Here is a 21,378-nt window from a genome sequence, read left to right as displayed (position 1 = left end):
TGATTGGCTAACATTTAGTCACACAGTGATGGTCAGAGCTGCCACCCACCGTTCAGTAACGGCTCCTTTGGAGTGGAAGGTTAAATAACTTATTAGCAGATCTCTACAGAACCTTTATAGCAAAGAGTGTAGTGAAGAGGAGGATAGACACCAGTGGTCTCTTGAGTGTTTCCTAATGCTTTCCTTCTGGCTTTCTGCCGCACAGCTGCCTCTGCTGGACCACTGCCCTCACTCTAGCTATCTACCTCCCTCTGTCTGTCTGTTCTGTCTTTTTATTACGCTGATTTGTTGTTTTTTCCTTGAATGTGTCAATGTGTCATCTGGCCATCACAGTTTATTTTTAAAATCCACTCTAATGTTCAAACTGTACACAAAATTAGGACGTGTGGTAGTAGAAATCACTCGAGAGACTTTAAACATTTCCATAGGACTGAGATGAAAGATCTTTCTCTTTGCTATAACTTCATAAGATTATTTTTGTGCTCTCATCTTAGATAGGATGTACTAAAGACGAAAGAAAGGAGTTGAGGAGAGACAAGGAGGCAGGGAGAAAGGGAACATGGAGGACAGAGCAGAGGCACTGAGGAGAATACCACGTACTGTTGTTTTAGAGATGATCGGCTTGAACACGAAGGCAAAACGTGGATTGGATCTATATAATTAGCTTGTAATTATAATGCTGATGTAGAGATAGAAGGTGTGTGTTTGCTTTGATGTGGCACCAACACACACTCTGTCATTTTGACCCCTGCGCTGTACCACCCTGCTGGCCGCTGTTACCATATTATGACTTGTGTATCCAACTGGGTGAGCGAGGTGTGTTTGTACTGCGTTGGCCGTCATCAGATCTCTCTAGGTGGTAACTGCTCCATTGGTGGGATTGACTGGACATTTGTGTGTGCGTGTGTGAAACATGAGTAGTAAAGCATAAGTAGTATTTATATTTAATGTTTCTAACCACGAGTCACTGGAGAAAGTGTATATGTAACTTTAGTGATATATACTTAGAAAACCTGACCTTGAATTAACATGAAAGATCTAAATGACAAATCCTATACACAAACCAGATGGGAGATGTAAAGCGACGATTTTTCTTTACTGTAGAGTACGAGTTGAACTCATCCTGAAGGTCAATGCCCACCACCACAGGAATTTGGTATTTCTGTGCTCTATGGTTGTTAGATTATAAATTAATGGTGGTTTTGGTAATTTTGAGTTGAATCAAAAAGTCAGAGGTTATTTTGCCAGTTGCTCATTGGAAATATTTGTGCATATTCAGAAGTGTTGAATTAAGTATTGTGGAGCACACAAACACTATGGTCATCCTGTATTTCTAGTTTGGAGTTAGTTAGTGTAATCAACCAACAAAAGTTGGCTCCGTTCTTCTGTGTAACAGTGTTTTTTTTTCTGGTCTTGTTTAGTGATGAATGGCACGACCAACTTGTTGCTCGCTAACCACACCAACATGCTGCTCATTTACCAGGATGTGACTCTGAAATGGGCAGCCCAGCTCTCCTTTGTGCCTGTTGCCATGCGCGTTGCCAACTTCCCGTGAGTACAGCCATTGACACAAGAAATATTAATGTAAAAGCATTCATTAGTTAAATTAATATGACCGAAATGTCCTCACCATGACTGGATCTAACTAGAATTGTTCACACAGAAAGACATGTACACACATGTACAGAGCAAATATGTTGTGTTTATCAGCTTGTGAAATCCAATGTGTGACTTCTGACAGGAAATTACCTGACAATGTCTTCCATCTGGCCAATCAGAACAGAGCAGGGAGGGGCCAGCTGTAGCCAATAACATACTTATTTCAGACGGCTCCAATCAAAGTGCAATTTGATGAAATTACAATGCAAAACACAAACATGGGTGAAAAATGATGTGGTCACTTTGTGTGTGTGTTTAAGATGCAGGAGATAGTGTGTGTCTGGGTCGCTGTTTAGTTTGAGGCTGTGTTGTTTCAAAGCACTTGATAATCATCGTTTTGTTCAATGCGTTGGTGGGGAGTGTGGGAGAGGAACACACACACTAATATACACAAAACAAATACACAGTCACTCCAACAGCGCACTGTGGCTATCTGTAATTTACAGCAGTGCTCCGGGAGCCTTTGTTTGCTGGAGGTCGTATTGAATTTTATCACTTAACTTTGCCAACCCCGGATTACATGATCTCTTTGACTCTGTAAACTGTCCTCGCTATCTAGAGGTCTTCCAAGTCCAAGTTTGGACACATTCTGAAACAGCGACGCATTCTAATCTATATTTTTTGGGGTACACTTCAGTAGAAAAAATTAAAACTTCATAACATTAAGAAATCTTTTAATATCATTTGATTTCCACCATAGGCTGATTGCTTGTTTTGGGCATGATGAAGGTGATAAGAATTATTTTCTGGTTCTGATCTTGTTATCCAGTGCTGGAGAGGAAGATGTGTGAGTGTATTTTAGTAGAAGTCCTTTTTATGGATGTGTGATTCTGTGGCAGTTGGTCACATGAGTATAAAGTTTATCTGTGCTGGAGCGTGTGTGTGTGTGTGTGTGTGTGTGTGTGTGTGTGTTTGTCCGCAGCAGTTAAGTGAAAGTTTTATGGACCCTCAGACACCCTCCTGTGCAGGTGTGGAGCCAGCCGCGGCTCCAGATGTGAACCCCCTCTTGTGTGTGCGAACGTGTGCATGTATTTGAGTGTTTGTGTATTACTGCCTCACTGGACTGGAACCACAACACATCTGCAATCAGTTAATACCCACACACACAGTTAAAACACATTATTGCGTCACTCAGCATTTCCTTGTGCTCTCCCTCCTTACGTCTTGTTCCAGACAAGACAGTTACTGTAAAACTGTTCAGGCAAATGTACAATACATGCTGTCATTTTGATGAACTTTTACAGTGATATCACTGCAAAATAAAAAGCTTGAAACCTTCTCTTTGTTTTCTCCTCTGCTCTCCAGGGATTTGAAGGGAGTGGTGGTCAGTCTGAGTTCTGATGGTCATCTCTTATGCTCATACATGGGTACGGACCCCTCCTTCTTCTCCACACCCAAGGTTGATGCCAGGGAGGCTGACTATGAGCAGGTAGATGCTGAGATGAAGAAACTGCAGAAGATCATCAGAGAGGCCACAAGGACTCAGGGTAAGAGAGTCTAAACGCAGATTCTGCTTTCCCCCACTGAGATCTATAGGAAATGTCTCGAGAACTGTGCAGAACCAAATGTATAACTCCTACTACTGTAGATGAGGCACGGCCACTAGTTCTCCGAGGCTGTTCAGTAAAATCTTCTCAAAAATCCACTAAACGTTGAGCAACAGTATTAGTTAAGAGAGAAGTAGATTAATGTTTACTAGCTCACTTAATGCCTACTTACTTATTTTTTACTGATGTTTTGATTTTTATTTAGTCTGACAAACAGCCAGAAAACACAAAGTCAGAAGAGCCTAATATTTGAGTAGCAGTAATGGGCAAATATTTGGGTAAATACAGCATTTGGTATTTGTTTACTGTTTACATTGTATAAATTAAGATGAATGTTGTGAAAGATTAATTCTCTGCATAGCACTTATTTCACGTTTGTGGACTTAATAAATATTGTGTTTGCTTTCAGAATAGCTCTGGCTTTGAGACTCATCTGCATCTGTAAACTGACAAAACATGATTGATTGAGTGTTTTGGGATGAACCTCCTTCATTGTTATTTCAGACATCCTGCCTAAAACCGACTCTGAGGAAGACCTGATTGTTACAGCTGTTGTGTCCTCCAGCATGGACAGCCCATCGGTAAACACACACACACACACACACACACACACACACACACACACACACACACACACACACACACACACACACACACACAGATATACTGTATGTCCACTCACGTTTTACACCACATTCATACACACAAACCAATTTAATCATTTGTTTGGTTTCTGTGCACAGGAAGCTCTGATCCAAGATATTGATGGTCTGCCTGTCCCTTCAGTTACCATCCAGGTGAGCTGTAGTTGTACAGTATATATGATGAATGTTAGTGCCTTAAAATCATTGTGTATAGTTGCATATCTCCCCCTCTCACTTCATCACGACTCTCTCTGCAGGTGAAGGTGAAAGCCAGTTGTGTGGTTCAGTCCTCTAAGTTGACCATCAGCGTTCAGCCTCCTCTGGCTGTATCTCAGGACCAGTTTGTCTTGGAGCCCATTGGTCAGTCCATAAACGTTTTTCATTTGTGTCCATGTGTGTCTTTGCTTGTCGCTGTCCCCCTTATTGCTGTTTTAGAAATAATGATTGTGATTGTTCTTTAAATTAAGCTTAGCAGCTGACAGTGACTGCTCTTTCATCACATCATACAGCAGCACAAAGCATTTTTGGGATAAGATGGTGCCATGTGGGGGGAAGATAGAATTTTTTTTTTTTACTTAAGTGAACTAGCACTTTAATTATAATAAAAGGGAGAGACAGGCCTGAGGACATCTCTCAAAGCAAATCTGGCAAACGTAGATAATGGTGAGATTTAAGAAATTCCAGTTTTCTTTCTTTTCCAGTATCTTTCATCATCTGTTGTCGTCACTTTTATCCTCTCACATACAACACACATATTTTGTCAGCTCTTCTCCTCTCCATCATCACGTCCTTCTCCACAGTATAAACACACACCCAGGCACTGACTGAGTGTGTGAGAGGCTCTTAAATGTATATTTGTTCAGCTCTTATCAGCCTCTACACTGTATTTTGTTGATCAGCTGCTGGGGAGACTTTGTCACCTCGACCAGACAGCGGTACCTTTGATCTGAATCACCCAGACAATACATACACACAACCTTATAACCCCAAACACTGATATCTGCTGTCGGCTCATTAAAAGACCATCGGCGTCCTGTAACAAACTGTTAACCATTCACATTGAGCTGTTACACAGCTGAGTCTGCACGTTCTCTGTTTCCTCTATTTGACTTTTTCCACCTTTTGCGTGCATGTTGATGTGCCAGCTTAAATTTACAGTGTGTAATGTAAACCACTTGGTCTAGGCTTTTATCAGAGGCTTCACAAGAACACACTTTTAAAAAATCTGTGGCCCCATTGGAACTTAAACCTCCAACCCCAGTGGTGTTGGTCTGCATTTGGCGTAGACTCAGAATTCTGTCTGCGTTAAATCACACTTACAGTTTGTTTTCTATGGTTTGAACCAAACGTGGAAAAGTTTCTTGTCCTACACATTTTTTGTTTGCTGCATTGTGCTTTAAGATGTGAAATCATAAAAAAGCCAAGCAGTGGAAAGAAAGTTAAGTAACTCAGAAGTGGATCTGTATATTGTACCGAATTTCTGTCTGCTTCTACTGCCAGGTTAGAGATTTTTATAACAACAAATAGTTCCGGTGTTGCACACTTAGAGAACCTATCACCAAGAAGCCCACTATGGGCATTTTCCAGACTCTGGTTGTTTGTACTCAGTTGCCAGATGTTGACATTTTTTCTCCATGTTGGTGAAAAATCCATTGGGTTTTGTCACCTTTTTATAGGTATTTTCTTTCCACCAGTGTTCAAACTGCTTTGTTCTTCTTTAGCAGAACAATTAAAATGACATTGTTCTCAGACAAACTTTAATTATGACTTTACTAGAAAAAAAACAAAAAAAAAAAAAACAACATATATATATATATATATATATATATATATGTATATATATAGGTTCAAAATAAATGCTAGAGTAAACATAGTCTCAGGTTTACTCATTTGATGGGGCTACTTACTTTAGGTGTGACACAATTAGTGTGGTTCAGTAGTTGCACCAAAGTAACAGCTTTAAAACAATTACAAGCTTTGTATTTTCAAAGAAATGCCACAACTTATTGAAAGGATGCTGATGCCACACAGCGTTCTGTTTCACAACAATTGTTGTGTGTGAAAACAAACCTACAGTAATGACTCCTCCAAATAAATCATGGTCCAAATCGAACAACACCCCAAAGGAAGCAAATGCAGCCAAGTATGAATAAAATGCTCCAAACATGGTTGGTGCAAATGCAGCTCTAAGCATCTGTCATCCAGAGTGAGTGCTGCTAATTACATCAGTAAAATGAAATTAAATTCCTTTCTTACAACCCAGAAGGCCCTCCCTACAAGAATGTTGTTGTTGTGTGTTGAGATTTATTACTAACAAATTATCAAATTATCTTGTAATTAACACAGTTAAAACTCTGAGGGTGTAAATCCCATTGGAGAATTCAATTTATACAGACACAGAAGCTGGATTTGCACCAAAAAGATTTTTTTTTTTCCACTCCAAAACTGCTCCTGACATTTGCTGAAACCATCATCCATCACAGAGGAGTAGTCTCTGTTCTTTGAGAACCAGTATGGATTTTGAATTTATGATTTCAAGATGTGAGCAGCATTCTCAGGCGGTTGGAACGCCATCCCTTTATTCTGAGCTCTGAATCAAGCTGACCACTGCTTCCACATGATTCATGGTGCATCTATGCAGAAATGTTATGCGTTTTACCACAGTGCATTCTTATCTGTACATTTACTGTAGGTGAACTCCACAGTTATTAATGCAAACATGATGTTTTTTGCACATTACGTACAGTACATTTTCTCTATATCCATCAGTTTCTTCTGTTTAATGATTTCATGATCACATATTCTCTATATAACTTGCTTTGCTTCAGCGTGTGCATGTGAGTAATGTTGCCATTTCCTGCACAGTTTTAATTGACCCCATTATTCCACCATATTTTCATATGTTGGAAAGAAATGTACCTTGTTTCCATAATCACAGTCAGGGAACGTAGAGATTTTCTAGCATGTGCAGGAGGCTTTAACCACTAGGGGTGACAAACATCCATGTTGTTGTATTGCTGTTCCAGAACCTCTCTCTCAACTTGGTGCTGACATCAAGCCTCTGTCATGATAGATTGTCCCGCATATTGATTGCAGGCCAACAGTGAACTTGTTGCTTTTATGAGATTGACTTTTAACACTTTTACTGTAAGCTTGATTATCAATAATTAGCAAACTGTTATAGTAACATCTAATACTGTACACACATAGGACTGTAAATGTTTATATTTATATCCATCATACAGTATCATCAGGGAGTGTTTGATTGGTCCCAAAAATTATCCTGCAGCATGAATAAGGAATCCTGCAACAGGTGGTTTTGCCCTCTTAGAGACCTGCTCTCAAAATTATAGAGTCAGTATAGGATTACATGAGGAAACCGTAGATACTGGGACAGCCTAAACCCACAGAAGAACTGTGGCAAGTTGTCCAAGATGCTTAGAGCAATCACTTTGACAAAAACTGTACATGAGGGCACTTTCTCATTTATAACTTCCTGACTGAACATCAACTGTAAGTTCAAGTATGAGCTGTGATACCGTAACTTCCATTTGTAATCAGACAGTGAAAAACCTGCCAACAAAAACTCAAACCTAATGAAATGTAAATTCATTGAAGAAGAAGCCAAGAGAGGATGAAAAAAGCTTTAGGATTCGTCTGGTTGGTTGGGTTCTAACGTTTTTCTCTTTGACAGTGGAGCTGAATGTTTCACTGTTTATATGGAAGATCAGAGGCTGTGACTCACTGCACCATCACATTTACACCACTGAAGAGAGCCTTTGTTTACATGAGTTTAGGTAGCGGTCACATGGGTCAAATTCAGAAGCCTTTCTCAGGCACTCACACACACACACACACACATCCAGGTCATATAAATATGTATACATACATATCCATGGATACACAATCATAAACACATGCCTGCGTCCTCTCAACTAAGTAAAGACACACATGCGGACTAAAGTAGCTGCATGTGTGTTTATGTCACGCTCCTTTGTCTTCCTGCACACAGAGATTTGGCACAGGCTTTCACTAGTCAAGCAACAGCTCTCTGCTGCGAAACATGAGCATTAGTGCACACACACACACACACACACACACACACACACACACACACACACACACACACACGATTTTTCTTGTTCTTTCTTTCTCTCCTCTCACACCCAAGTGTCTCCTTGCTGGCCCACTTTGTCCTAGAATGGCCTGGCTTAGCTCTAAAGTAGCAGGACCACTATGGCTCCCCCTCAGTGGTCAGACCTGGCTCTGAACCACATCTCTTACAGTCCTGGATGGAAAAATACATTAATGGAGACTGCGTATGCTTTAATGAATGCAGAGACTTGGCTTAGAGCAGCTGGATCTCAGTCACGTGCTGTGCTTTAAAGTTCTTTAAAGTTCTTCTCCTTGGCTTAGATATGTTGCTTACCTTGTACCTCACTTGTAAGTCGCTTTGGATAAAAGTGTCCGCCAAATGACTAAATGTAAATGTGCTTTGTGATTTTATCCAGAAATCACATTTGTGTTTTCAGGTTGCAGGGAAAGTAAGGTAAACACTTTGATATAAACCATGTCAGACCATCACCAATTTAAGTGTAATGACTTGGACTACTAAAGAAATGTTAGAGCTTCACATAGAGTGTGTATGTCCACTCAAGACATGCAAAATAGTGGCCGACCTAAACAAATCTGTGTTACACGATGAGACGACGAAATTCCTCAAATAAATGAAAGAAAGAAAAAGGCCAAAAACCAAATCAACCCATCACTCAGAGTTTAAGGTGGGAAAAGATTCAGCAACGGCTTATGAAATAAAGCTGTTCCATCATGTTTGTATTATTAAGAGTAGACGAAGTAAAAGGATTATGATTAGATACCATGTGATGACAAGCCATAAATTAGTCAAATCATAGAAACATGACATCTCTAGTAAGTTATAACATTTTCTGGTGTTTACATACAGCGTAAACCCCAAGCCTCTCTTCTGCTTCTGTTTCTCCTTCGTCCTTTTTCTGTCTGATGTCATTTTATGACTCATTTGAGCCATTTCTGCATAATATAAACAATACCACAGAATAAAGAGCAGACACAAGTAGCAGTGACAAAGCAACGGGTGTTATGGAAAAATGTGGCTGCAATTTAGAGCAACACTGGCAACACTAATAACAACAACACTGCTGGTGCGACACTTCCTGTGTCTGCTGCTCACCATCACCGTATCTCTGAGATGTAGCTCTGTGTGTCTGCCACCTGCTCACTTTCTCCTTCTACACTGCAAAAGCTTCTTTCCCCAGTTTTAAACACACGATTACTGTAGAAATGAAAACGCATGCGTTTGTGCCTCTGTGTCTTCATGTGTCTTTGATTGTTTGGCTCAGTGTGAGTCCAGACTTGTCTGTGTGTGATGATGTGTGTGCTCGGTATCATTGTGAATGTTAAGTGAAGTTTATTTCCAAATCACTTTGCAAGGGAAGAGAGAAAACGAAGGCCGTAAAAGCAGTGATGTGTGTGCAGTTCAGTGTTGCAGGGATTGGTTATGTGATGAAGAGGAGGGGAGGTAGCGCCTTCTGACTTTTATTGTTATTTCAGTTTTTATTCCTCTCAGATGGCGACTCAATCCCCTGTTCACCACACACTGCCTCCTTTGTTTCCCCTTGCTCTCTCTGCTGTTTTCACTCTCCCTCCCTGTCTCCACCCTTTTCTCTTTTCCCTTTTTGCATCTTTTCCTTGCTCTGCTTCTTCTCTGTCATATGTCTCTTTTCTTCCCTCTCACATTCCCCTCTGCTTCCTTCTCTTGTCATCTTTCTTGTCCACCACATCCATTTTCTTTTCTCTTCTGCCTTTGTCCATTTGTATGAATGTTGCATCATTTAAACCTAAAACAGCCTGTGCACACTGATGAACCAGTATACGAAGTCTGTCAGGTTAAAGTTTCTCCAGTTTTACTTTTGCTTAAATCTATTATTATAATTAATTCATAAATTCGGTGTAGTAAAAAAAGGTGCTCCTATTTTGACACATTTGCCTACAATATGGAGAGGAATTAGTACATTTATTTAGGTATTTCAACTTTATTTGAATATTTTCATTTTCTCCTTACTTCAACTTCACTGTAATTTAAATATTGTACTTTTACTTGACTATATTAAAAGAGATTTTTATTTGACAACTATAGTTTTTGTGAGCTGCCAAACCCTAAATGTCCTCATCTTTCTTCATCATTTGGAAAAAACTCAAATCCTGGAATGAGAGTAACTCTTCTGTTGGACATGAGTAAAGATCAGGTTAGTGGTGTTTAAGAAGAGACCCAACACAGCGATCCAACCTGATCCTGACCTGCAGAGGTCAAAGGTCACTACTTAACGCCCCACTGATGATCACTTCAGATTCACACAGCGCACATACGAACATACACCCAGGCTGAACAGCATCTGACCAGGAATGTCTCAAAACAAACATACCTAAGTTCCTCTCTACTTCTTGCTTTTTTATTATTTGTTTATGGCAAAGAAAAGATAAATACAACAAATACAAATACACACATGCCCTTTTCCCATCTCCTTGTGAGGTATAGATCCCCATCTCCACCCCTCTTGACCTCTAACCTCTTACAAACACTCAGTAGTCGATTTAACATGAGCTGTCAAGTACTATAATCTGAACCCTGAGGACATGTTTAGCACTTCCCTGCATGTGCACACACACACACACACACACACACACACAGAGAGAGAAAGAGAATCAAACAATAATTAATTACAACTAATATTTGATGACAGCATAGCATTTCTACAGCTTTGATTATATTTCATCCTCCCTCTCAGCTAGAAACACTTTCTTGCCGCTGTAAATGTCTATACTGTCAAAAAGAAGGTGGAAGAGAAAGGAAGAGTGATGGACAGGTAAAAGTGAAGCAGAGATTATTGTAATATAAAGATAATGAGACTCTCTTCTTTTGTGTCGAATAAATAAGGTTCAGGAACAAAGTTAGACAAACGACATCAATCGTGGTGAGAAAAAAGTACAAATGGTGGAAAGCTTTGAAAGAGAAGATCAAAAAGAAGAAGCCATTAGCTGTAATGATGATGAAGACCTGTCCAGATGTGGACAGAGATGGATTTATTGAGAGAGAAAGAAAAAGAAAGAGGACGAGGAATTTTTGACTTCTTGACTTCTTCTTCTGTGGTGTTGTTTTTGGTCATAATGGGTCTGGGAACACTTAAAGCACTTAAACCAGTCTGACCAGTTTGACCTCCAGGGCACAGAGGTTAAAAGCCCTCTGCTGACAGACAGGATGACAGTGAGGCAGGGAGCAAGGAAAGAGGAGAGGAAAGGTGACATGAAAAGAGGGTGAGGCAGTAAAGGTGCAGGAGAGGGAGAAAGGAATGCCCCAAAAACATGACTAACACATTGAGACACAAGATAATGAATCATTACTTACTGGTCCAGTAGCAGGAACGCTTCACCAGCATCTGTCTTGCATCCTTTTATCTCTTTAAGCTCTTGCCAAAGACTAATTTCTTTCTTTTTTTTATCCTCGCTCGTTAGAGGACAAAGGATGTGATTCCAAAGCTCTGTATGTGAGCTGTAACCTTCAGTACTGATATCGCTCTGAAACATACTGTGCCCATTGGTCACAAGGACAGATTGAGAAGATAACATAACAATGGGCACGGATGGTAGAGAGGTGTTTGAGAGAGAAAGAGAAGGAGAGGAGGTCGTATTGACAGGGTGTGTGACAGACTGTGGAGAAAGTTTTCTTTCGGCTTTTTGTCATTTATCTTCTCCTCCGTCTGTTGAGGTGTCGTCATCTCTCCTTTAATCTCCTCTCATCCATCTTTCCTCCTCCTCCTCCTCCTCCTCCTGCTCTGTCTCTCCTCAACTTGAGATGCCTCGTCTCACACTCGACTGTGAGACCGTTTATTTTAATGCAATTAGAAAATAAATGTTAAACAGAAACCGAATTTTAAACACACTCACATTCTCCTCACTTGCAGTGATTACACATACACCTTTCCCATTAGGACACATAAACACACACATACCTGGGCTTTAGTCACCTGTAGCAGGCCGAGCTCAGGAACAACACGCCTCATTACACCGCCACGCTGCCCTGTGTGTGTGTGTGTGTGTGTGTTACTGGATGGAGCCATTAGCTGTAACATATCCTTTCCTCTCTGTCTCCATTTGATCCCTGCTCTTTTCTCTGCTTATTTATGCTCATTTTCTTTCTTTCTCTCTCTCTCTGTTGCGTTTGAGGTACCTGAAGTGAAGCTAAAAGTCGTTGCCACTTTCCCATGCTAGATGTAATTTGTGTGTGTGTACTTGAATACATTTAAATTTCAGCTCTGATTAGTGTTGTTAATTCTCTGTCCTCACCCTGCCTGGAGATGTTTAGCATAAGCATAGCGTGTGTTTGTGTTTGTGTGTGTGTGTGTGTGTTTGTGTTTGTGTGTGTGTGTGTGTGTGTGTGTGAGTGTATTATGAGTCTGGTTAGTATTGGGTCTGGTGTATCCTGTCCTGTCCACACCTTGAAAATGCTGAGTTTCCAAGTTGTGTGTGTCTGTGTTTAGTTGGCTGCTCAGTTTCCTCATCCATCGCTCAATGTCTTTCATTCAAGACAACCAGAATGTCTGTTCTAAAAGTGAAAAAAATAAATAAAATAATAAAACATTTAATTAACATTTGTAATAACACAAACTTGCTCAAAGGTAAATCAAATGAACACTGGAGCTGTGCTACCTGCAGTGATTGAGGCTTGTGGTTTTTATAAATGTGTCACAAAAACTGAGAAAATCTGTGGCTAATAATAAACCAAATTAACTTAATTTATTGTGGACAGGAATGATAGTTTCATAGCGTAATGTTTATTTCATATTTTTGTTATTTACATATCTGAGAAGCTCAGTTGCAGATCAAATGTCACTTTAATAAACTTATGTTTCATTTGAATTTTTAAACTTTTGCAAATACAATTAATGGTGTAAGTAACGAATGACGAGCGTAATGTCTCCACTTCAGTGACAATCAAGTAGTGAAGGTTTACTGTTAAATCGTCTCTAAAGTAAGGAGGGGGAAAAAATTAAATGCAAAATTGGGATCAGAATCTGACTAGGGAAGCTAACACTTATAAATTTTACCTCATTTGTTTCATGACATCTTTTTTCTTACCTTCCATGCCCGTCTTTCTTTTCCTGCAATCGTTCTATGACTGGCTATAACAAGGAGGAACACTGCAGACATTATATACTCTTAGTGTTTACAACTAAAAACAAAACAATAAAGACTAATTTAAAAGAAGTGATCTAGATGAGGGCTGTAGTAGCTTTAATTCCTTTAGATCAATAAAGAAATTATCTGTGTGAAACTTCACTGGAAACAGAAACCACGCTGATGTCCAAATATCTGTGTTCTCTCTCTTCAGGTGTTGGTTCCTCCACAGTTGTGGCATTTTCGGCTTTTCTCAATGGTCGCTATCCCCCTGCTGATCTTACCGGAGACATCTCAGTGTCCTACAACTCTCCTACAGGTACCAACTTTCTGTCTCTCTCACACACACAGTGTTTCATGCTAGTTAAATGTTAATCAAAACCTTTATTTGAAGAGAATAATCACTGTGACAGATGGGTTTGTTTTATGGATTACTGTTTTACTCAGAATACATTAATCAAACTTACTGTAGCAGTAACACTGACTCTTGATTTGTTGAAAACCTAGAAACACCATCAGTCTTTGTTGAAAACTGGTGCTGACATATGGTTTGATATTGAAAATGAACAGAATCTACTTTGTTAAAAATAACTATAACATGATAAATTACATGTTTTATGTTAAATTTAGAGTATTAACAGGTGAATATAGCAGCTTTTTACAATTTATACACTGAACACATTTACAGTATTTAAACATATAATATAGTTGTGGCACTTTCTGCTTCTTGCATCACTGACATATGACTGAGTGCACTGACGCCTGTACAAATAATTAAATTAACAGTGCTTAAGTAACACAGTAATTGTGGGTTGTGTTGGAGCAGTTTCTGGACAGCGTTGACATGTAATTCACGTCCAGTCAGTTTTATTTCAATGGCACTTCTCATACACAATGGCAGTGTAAGATGTTTCACATCTGCATAAAAGCACGCTGACCAATATTCTAACATTGAACTAACTAAAAGTTTACTTCACAAAATATATCGAATTTGAAATGTGTTTCAGTGAACTTTACAAAACTGCCCTTAGACCGTAAAACTGGATCAGAAAAAACTCTTTTTCACATTAATTTGTTCTGCAATCTTAATGATAAGTAAAGTCACTGACAGTCAGTATCAGTGGTAAAACTAAATTGTAAAACTAGAATAAAGAGAAAACCATAACAACGTTAGCTGGTCACAGGTAGTATTATCACATCCTGTTTTCTGTTAATTGTGCTGAACACTAGCTGCTAACAGATAGCGCTGTCTTGATGTGAAGCCATCTAGGCTTTTTCCCGACAAGCCCAGTTCATCCCCTTGCTCTCTCCAGGCATCTGTTTCCAGGCCTTGCAGTATTTCTGGAAGATATTACTTTCTCCTGCAAACCAATAAAACCACCTTATTTTAAATGTCACAGACCTCCTTTTTTTAGAAAATACAGATTTCAGTTTTCTTTCGAAAAGTAGCTCATGAAAAAAACAAAACAAATTTCATGGTATTGTTTCCCTTGGATTACATTGGCTTTGGCAGGCCTGTGTTGGTGGAGCAGTGTCTCCTCCCTAGAAGCACATTTAATGTGAAATGTCTGGAAATATTGGGAAGTGTTTCTTTTTGTTAAGCTTCATTGTGATGCTAAAAATAGCTAAAAATAAGGAGTCTGGAGAGCTTCAGTGGACCTTGGCAGCAGAGTGGCTCAGGGAGAGTGTGTAGGAGGCTGATCTCGGGTTTTGGAATGGACTTGTTGGGCTGGAGGTAAAACTGAAAGAGGTTTATTAAAAGTTGGAGGAAGAGAAGGCACGATAGGATGGAAAAAACAGAACAGAGTTCAGGTACAGTAGGAGTTAGACACGGGGAATGAGGTAATGAGGTAAGTTATGTTCGGTGGAGAGAGAGAAAATGTATATAAACCTGGGTGGAGAGAAAAGGGGAGCGGTATTTTAGAAGGGCAGACGGAAGGAGAGTTATAACAGGGTGGAGAAGAATGGAAACAGATATGAAGCAATCTGAAGCTGCTCTCAGACAAACACAGGAACCCTGAACATGTCTATACATTATCCGGCTGAGCTGAATGTGAGAACGCAGAGATCACCTGGAATCTGTCTTGTAAGCCCCCTATTACAAAGTACAGGTAATGTGGGAATGTGTTCTCTACTGTGTCATGTCATGTCTCCTGCACACTCCAGACAGGTGATGGAAGTGAGTTTCTCCCCATGTGACAATGCATCCTACTTGGACAAGCTATCGCTGTGCTACATATGTGAAAGCACAACTCTGTACAACGTCTGGACCTAATTTTCATGACGTTATCTGGAGTTCATGTGTGAAAAGGGATTAAGATGGAGTGGAGAACAATGAAAAAGATCATTGTAGACACACCAGATGTCCAAATGTATGTAAAGGCTTTTGGTGCCTAACTGTAAGGATTTGATCCTATTTATTCAGAATTGGATTAGGGAGGTCCAACCCGGATGTTGATATGGCTTGGCTCACAGTTCTAGTTCATCCCAGAGTTGTTCAATGGGGCTGAGGTCAGGGCTCTGTGCGAACACAGCCAAGTCTAAAAGTAAAACGAAGAAAACCAATTTATTTATGGAACATGCTTTGTGTACTGGGGAGTTGTGTTGAAAGAACCTTTCCAGAGTTTAAAAGCACGCTCTAACATTTCCTATAACTTGAATCAGTTTTTCAGTATCTGAAACTACAACCAATGCCCAAACTGAGAATCATCCACAGACCTTTGTACACTGAGCTTCTGTGTCCATGTGGCCTTAGCCAGATTATTTTAATTACAGCAGGCAAAGTTTGTACTGTACCTACAGTATAATTCAGTAAAGTAGTTACTACAATGATGCTGCAGCATATGAAATAAAAGATTTTTAACAGGCTTTGTAAAGCTTTTGCACAGAAATACCCCGAGGACATTCTCAAGAGTTGACTCAAACAGACATGCTTTAATATAGTTATTGAATTGCTGTGAAAATGTGGTTCTATGTGAGCTGGAGCCAGACTTTAGCACTGGTTTTAATAGACTTTGTCAGAGAAAAATGTTTTTATTTCAGCCTTATCACTCCAGGAATTAAGATGTCAATAAAGAGCTACATCTAAATCTGCATGGATAAGTGGATAAGGATAAAACCTGGAACGCACATCTGCTGGCAGCCGCAGAAAAGCAAATGAAAGTGAACCTGCGTGCTGCACTCAGTCTTACCTGCAGTGATCCAACCATGACGTGGAGTTGCATCTGCTCTAAACTCTAGTGAACTGTAATGTTGTTGTCTTACCAGCATATACCACCAACTATCTGTGTGTTCGTACAGCGCTAATCTTCATTAATGCTTCGTCTCCTCTCATTCTCTAAGTGCTGTCCTGGTATGGCAGGAATGCATCACTTCTCTCTATCTCTTTCTTCCTCTTTCCTCTCCCACCTAGGGGTGACGATTACGCCTTAACACTACCTGCCCCATATAACACCATCCCACCCTGTGGCTACTGTGCCTGTCTTTAAGCCTTACAAAGGCTTTGACATTTAAGAACACTGTTGACTCCTTAAGCCCTTCAAAGGAGGCTCGACGGTGGCTGTAGTCGTTACAATCTAGAAAGAATTTCATTAGTGCTCCTCTGTGATTTTCCTAACACCCTTACAATGGGCTACACTTCAGGGGGATCAAGTAGTGAAGTTGACATTTATAGTACATTGTTAGCTAACACACAATGGGCATTTTCATCCAAGCAGTCAAAGATAAGTTGCGACTGTGCGGATAATTTCCATAAAACGCAGCCAGGCATGATTCATTGGTTGCTAAGCCAATTTGTGGGGAAACCTAGGGAGCCAGTTGGCAGTCTTTATTGTTTTCTCCTGTTTTATTGAGCTTGCCAGAGTGACCAGCATCTCCATATGTTGGTGTCTCTAGGAAGCGGCAGTATTTATTTAGGTCCTTGTTAAACTGCCAGGTCTGAAATCCATTTGCTTTTACTTTTATAGCCTAACTGATGCTGTTAATGTTGCAAGGTGTCTCTTCTAAGCCAGATCACGTTCTTAGCCCTGTTTGTTTGTTAAATATATTTATTTTGAACATTTCTTATTGATTAACAGCACTATTTTTTGCAGTGGAGCAGAGGTTCCAGTTCTGTTTTTTTAAACATTTTTGTTTTAGATTTTATATTTAGTCAGTACAGTAATATTAATAATAGTAATAATAGTAATAATAGTAGTGTTATGTGACCAAATATGTGCTGAACTTCACTGATTGTCATAATTTACCCTGCTGGGATGTTTTTTGTTTAATGAAAATATTGATTTCCTCAGTTGACACAGAAGCAGGACATGGATGGTTATTTTGCATGTTGAGCCATTTAATTTCTAAGAATGTCAAGAAAATAATTATATCACAATAACAATTATATAATATGGAGGTTCTGTGGTTAATTATACAACAGAACTACGTCTCACCTTTCTCAGTTTTTAATGGAATAAAGGATTCGAGTCATGAAACACTAAACTGGCTTTTTTCAGCTAATGGATCCAGAATTTCACTCGTTTCAGTCAGTCTAATTTCTCAGTCGTTTTTAGAACAGGAAGGACTGATTGAATGCTGGCTGGCAGCCGTCCAGGAGTGACTACCACTTGTGTGTGTGAATGTGTGCGCTGCGAGGGCCATGATTGCCTTCTTGCTCCATTTGACACGTCCTTTACGTTTAACTGGAGCTTTCACTCAACATTGATGCTTTTATTTCTTTCTTGTTTTTTCTTTTTTTTGCACTTCTCTTCCTTCCTCTTTGTGCTATTCTAGCCTTTCTTTTTGTTTTGTTTTGCTTTTTCTCCTTCATTTCTGCCTTTTTGCAGCTTTTCCTTCTCATGTTTTGAGAAGAGATGTAGACAAAGTAATGTATTAAATAATACCTCTAAGTATGAACACATTTTGAGAACTGGTGTGTGTTATTCATGCGTCCACCTCCTGTATTAATAGAGATGGATGGAAAAGCTACAAAGGTTCTCTGTGAGGTTCTGTGTTGCTCACATTTGAAGGATTTATTCAATTTCACCCCATTCACTTTAAATCTCAGAACGAACTGGAACATTTCCTGTACATCTATAAAAGTGTAGTTAGATAATACAGGTCATCCCCAACTTTAAACGTATATTCAGGAGGCAGCAAGTGTTTTATTTAGGTTGAAGTCATGTAAGGAGATACATGTATCATAGGTTGTCAGTGTTGTTAGTTGAATAAATGTCATGTAATTGGCAGCAATTGATAATAAAAATATCAGAATATTGAATTAAATGGCACAACGATGACAGAAAAGAGAACAATTGAGGTAGAGTTATTACAGGAAAGAGAAACCACAGTAAGGAAGTGTGACTTTCATCAGGTTTAATAACTCGTGAACTTCTAGACTCAGCACCTCAGCTGCCTTTTCGTTGGACTGCAACCTGCCATCTGCTTCTCATTCACCTTCACAGGAACTCCTCTTCGACCAAGCAAATCAGAGCTTAATCTGCCAGACTTCTATTGCCGCGGCCTAAAGGTTAGAGAAGCAGGAGGCTGACTGTTTAAATCTCACAGCAGCTGGGAAAATCTGGCAGTAAGGAGCAGGGATAAGAGGTGCTCTCGCTTCATGAAAACAATTCCGTTTTGCAGCTTGAGTCTTTTTTCATTTGCATAGTTCAGTGTTAACGTTCTGGCCTCTCTAAACATGCTGCGTAGTTTGGCAAAATGTGCAAAGAGGAAACAAAAGCTGATTTTAGTAGTTGCCTTCTGCATGAAAGTATTTAAAAGGAAAAACTGTACAAACAAAAATTCTTCATAAAGATAATATTTCCTTTTGCATTGCCAAAAAACAAGCTCAATATAACTGCTACGAGTATCTGTAAACCAGTATAGATGGTCTGACAAAATTTAATGTGTAGTTTTAAACTGTCTGTGGAACTAGTTGAATGCTGTTAATTACTAATTCACTGAAGATTGAAGTACTGCTGGAGAAATTGTACACACAAGCCAAAACATATGCAGAGCGCATTCGGTTGAGGACAAACAACAAAATAATGTTCTGTGTTCTTAGTTTAGTGTAAGACACAGTGACAAAGAACCAGTGGTAGACACAGCAATAGTTCAGGTTAAATAACAACGAACCCAATCAAACATGTTTTTCTGTTTTTTTTTCTAGTTGAATCTAAATTATTCTACAGTGTTTGTGCAAGAATTTGTTTTGGAGTCATGGCTGTGAAAATCAGAATTATTAACCCAATGAGTGCTTTATAAATGTCCATGGCATCTCGTTCTCTCTATGCTTCAACTCCCTACTATTTGTCTTGTGAGTCTGTCAGACCAATTTTCATACTAACCTCTTGACAAGCAACTACTTAATTTTGGATTTGGACATCTTAGGATATTCAGGATTGTTTTGGCTCAGTCGGAACCCTACATCCAGCGGTACTTTCCTTGTGTGCGGAACGTTGAACAAAGCGCTCCCAGTGTTTTTGGGTTGGTTTTTTTTTTCAGTTTTGTGTATCCACATGTTGGTGGAAGGAGATATTCGGAGGGAATGCCCTCGTGTCTGAACTGCAGAACCCTGTTCTTCCAGTGCGGCTTTGTTACCGGTCTGCACTGAATAAAACTAGACAGGAGGAGTAATACATCTTCCTCCAGCTGTTTCTGTTTCACTGACCTTCGTTTTCTTGGTTAACCTTTAACTTTTCTCTTCTTCTTCTCTACAGAGCTGAATCCCAAAGGTAAGCATTTGGTTAGTAGTGATATATAGAATAGAGCGAGTAGAAAGACACACTTTATAAAAAAGACAAACTTGTACTGTAGATGTACAAATACACAGAGCGTATATTTGTATACTTTGGGACATAAACCTCAAAATTCTGTTATACAGAGAAAATGCACACATAATCAAAACTGAACTGTGTGCATTCCAACACACACACACACACTACTGTATAGACAGGAAGAGACCACTACCTACTATTTACATTTTTGTAATGTGATACTTGGCAAGAGTCTGTGCACACACACACAAAAATGCACATTCCTCACTATATGGAATAAGTAAATATGCATTTATATCCATTTATCCTTTTATAGTCTGTGTAGTTTATGCAGAAATATCATCTGTCTCATACGCCCACATATAGAAACACATCAACTCACACACTCTCACACACACACACACACACACACACACACACACATTTGAGTGTTCCTAGTCGTCAGCCGGTGTTTGTTTTAGTTCGTCTGAGTTTGTGTGCTTTGATACAGAATAGGATGTCCTGTAATACATGGAGGGCTTAGAGGCCCTGCAGTAGTATACACATATAGCACACATACTTGTGCAGTAGTATACTTCCTATCTCCCTGCCTCAACTGCAAATTATCTTCATATGCAGCTATTTTGCATCAGCCAAAAACATTTTCAGGAAATATAAACTGCCAGAAGTAAAGTTTTTTTCGTCGGCATGTAGGACAGATACGTAGTGTAGCTACAGAGTCTTTGGGCCCAGTGTTGAAATGAATAACAGCCGGAGTGCTGTGTAGAGAGTTGTTTTAAGGCAAATAAGCACAATAGCACTCCATGAGGGAGACGTTTAGTGCACAGTGTTTACTGTAGAAGTAACAGTCAATATATTATGTAATGAAAATGAATACTGTTAAGATCTTTTATACATTTTCATAATATATGAAAATATCAATTTACAGTGTGAACATCTCAACATCTCATGTCCTTAGTGTTTGTTAAAGGATAAACCAGTCATTTTCTATATAATATTTCTATATCTGTATCTATATCGATAAAGTTATCAAATAGTTTTTATAACTTCCGTTTAGGAATATTCTATATATTTGGGAAACTTTGCTGTGAAGTTTGTCACTTTGCTAATACACTTTACACTTTAAGGTACGGACATGAACTGTGGTTGTCTAGTGTCATGTCCGTCGGTCATCCTGAATCCCACACCTGGACTGTGAATAGGACCATTTAAGGCAAATCACTAATGCAGAATAACTGCATAAGAACAGGATTTGTTAAAAGGTCCAATGTGCTGTGACTCTCATGTGTGTATGAAAGAGGAAATGATAGGACACACACACAACAACAGTGAACATATGGCCATTCACACAGCACATACACGCAAACTCCTACAGTGTACGTATACTTGCACACATGGCTGACATCATTGCAGCTGCGGTAAGAACCCGATCCTGTACAGTGGTCCTCTACTCAAATAAACTCTCTTCTCCCTCCCCATCTCTCTTTCACCCTCAGTCTCTAACACACACACTCACTCAAACACACTCACACAGATTCCAGATAATTGGAATCAGAGTCCTAT

At 39.4% G+C, this 21,378-nt stretch overlaps 1 protein-coding gene across 1 annotated transcript in view; it reads left to right on the top strand.

The window, feature by feature from the left end:
• Positions 1-21,378, top strand: part of bbs9 (Bardet-Biedl syndrome 9) — a 116,942-nt gene that overhangs the window by 8,499 nt on the left and 87,065 nt on the right. Inside the window, exons 6-11 of the mRNA XM_026370084.1 lie at positions 1,422-1,551; positions 2,965-3,146; positions 3,711-3,787; positions 3,950-4,003; positions 4,108-4,210; positions 13,275-13,379. Coding sequence (XP_026225869.1) covers positions 1,422-1,551; positions 2,965-3,146; positions 3,711-3,787; positions 3,950-4,003; positions 4,108-4,210; positions 13,275-13,379 — 651 coding nt within the window. The remainder of the gene's footprint in view (positions 1-1,421; positions 1,552-2,964; positions 3,147-3,710; positions 3,788-3,949; positions 4,004-4,107; positions 4,211-13,274; positions 13,380-21,378) is intronic.

Source organism: Anabas testudineus, chromosome 16, assembly GCF_900324465.2.
Source record: "Anabas testudineus chromosome 16, fAnaTes1.2, whole genome shotgun sequence".
Lineage (NCBI taxonomy): Eukaryota > Metazoa > Chordata > Actinopteri > Anabantiformes > Anabantidae > Anabas > Anabas testudineus.
The sequence above is the reverse complement of the archived record's forward strand: the minus strand, read 5'-3'. Positions and strand labels throughout refer to the sequence as shown.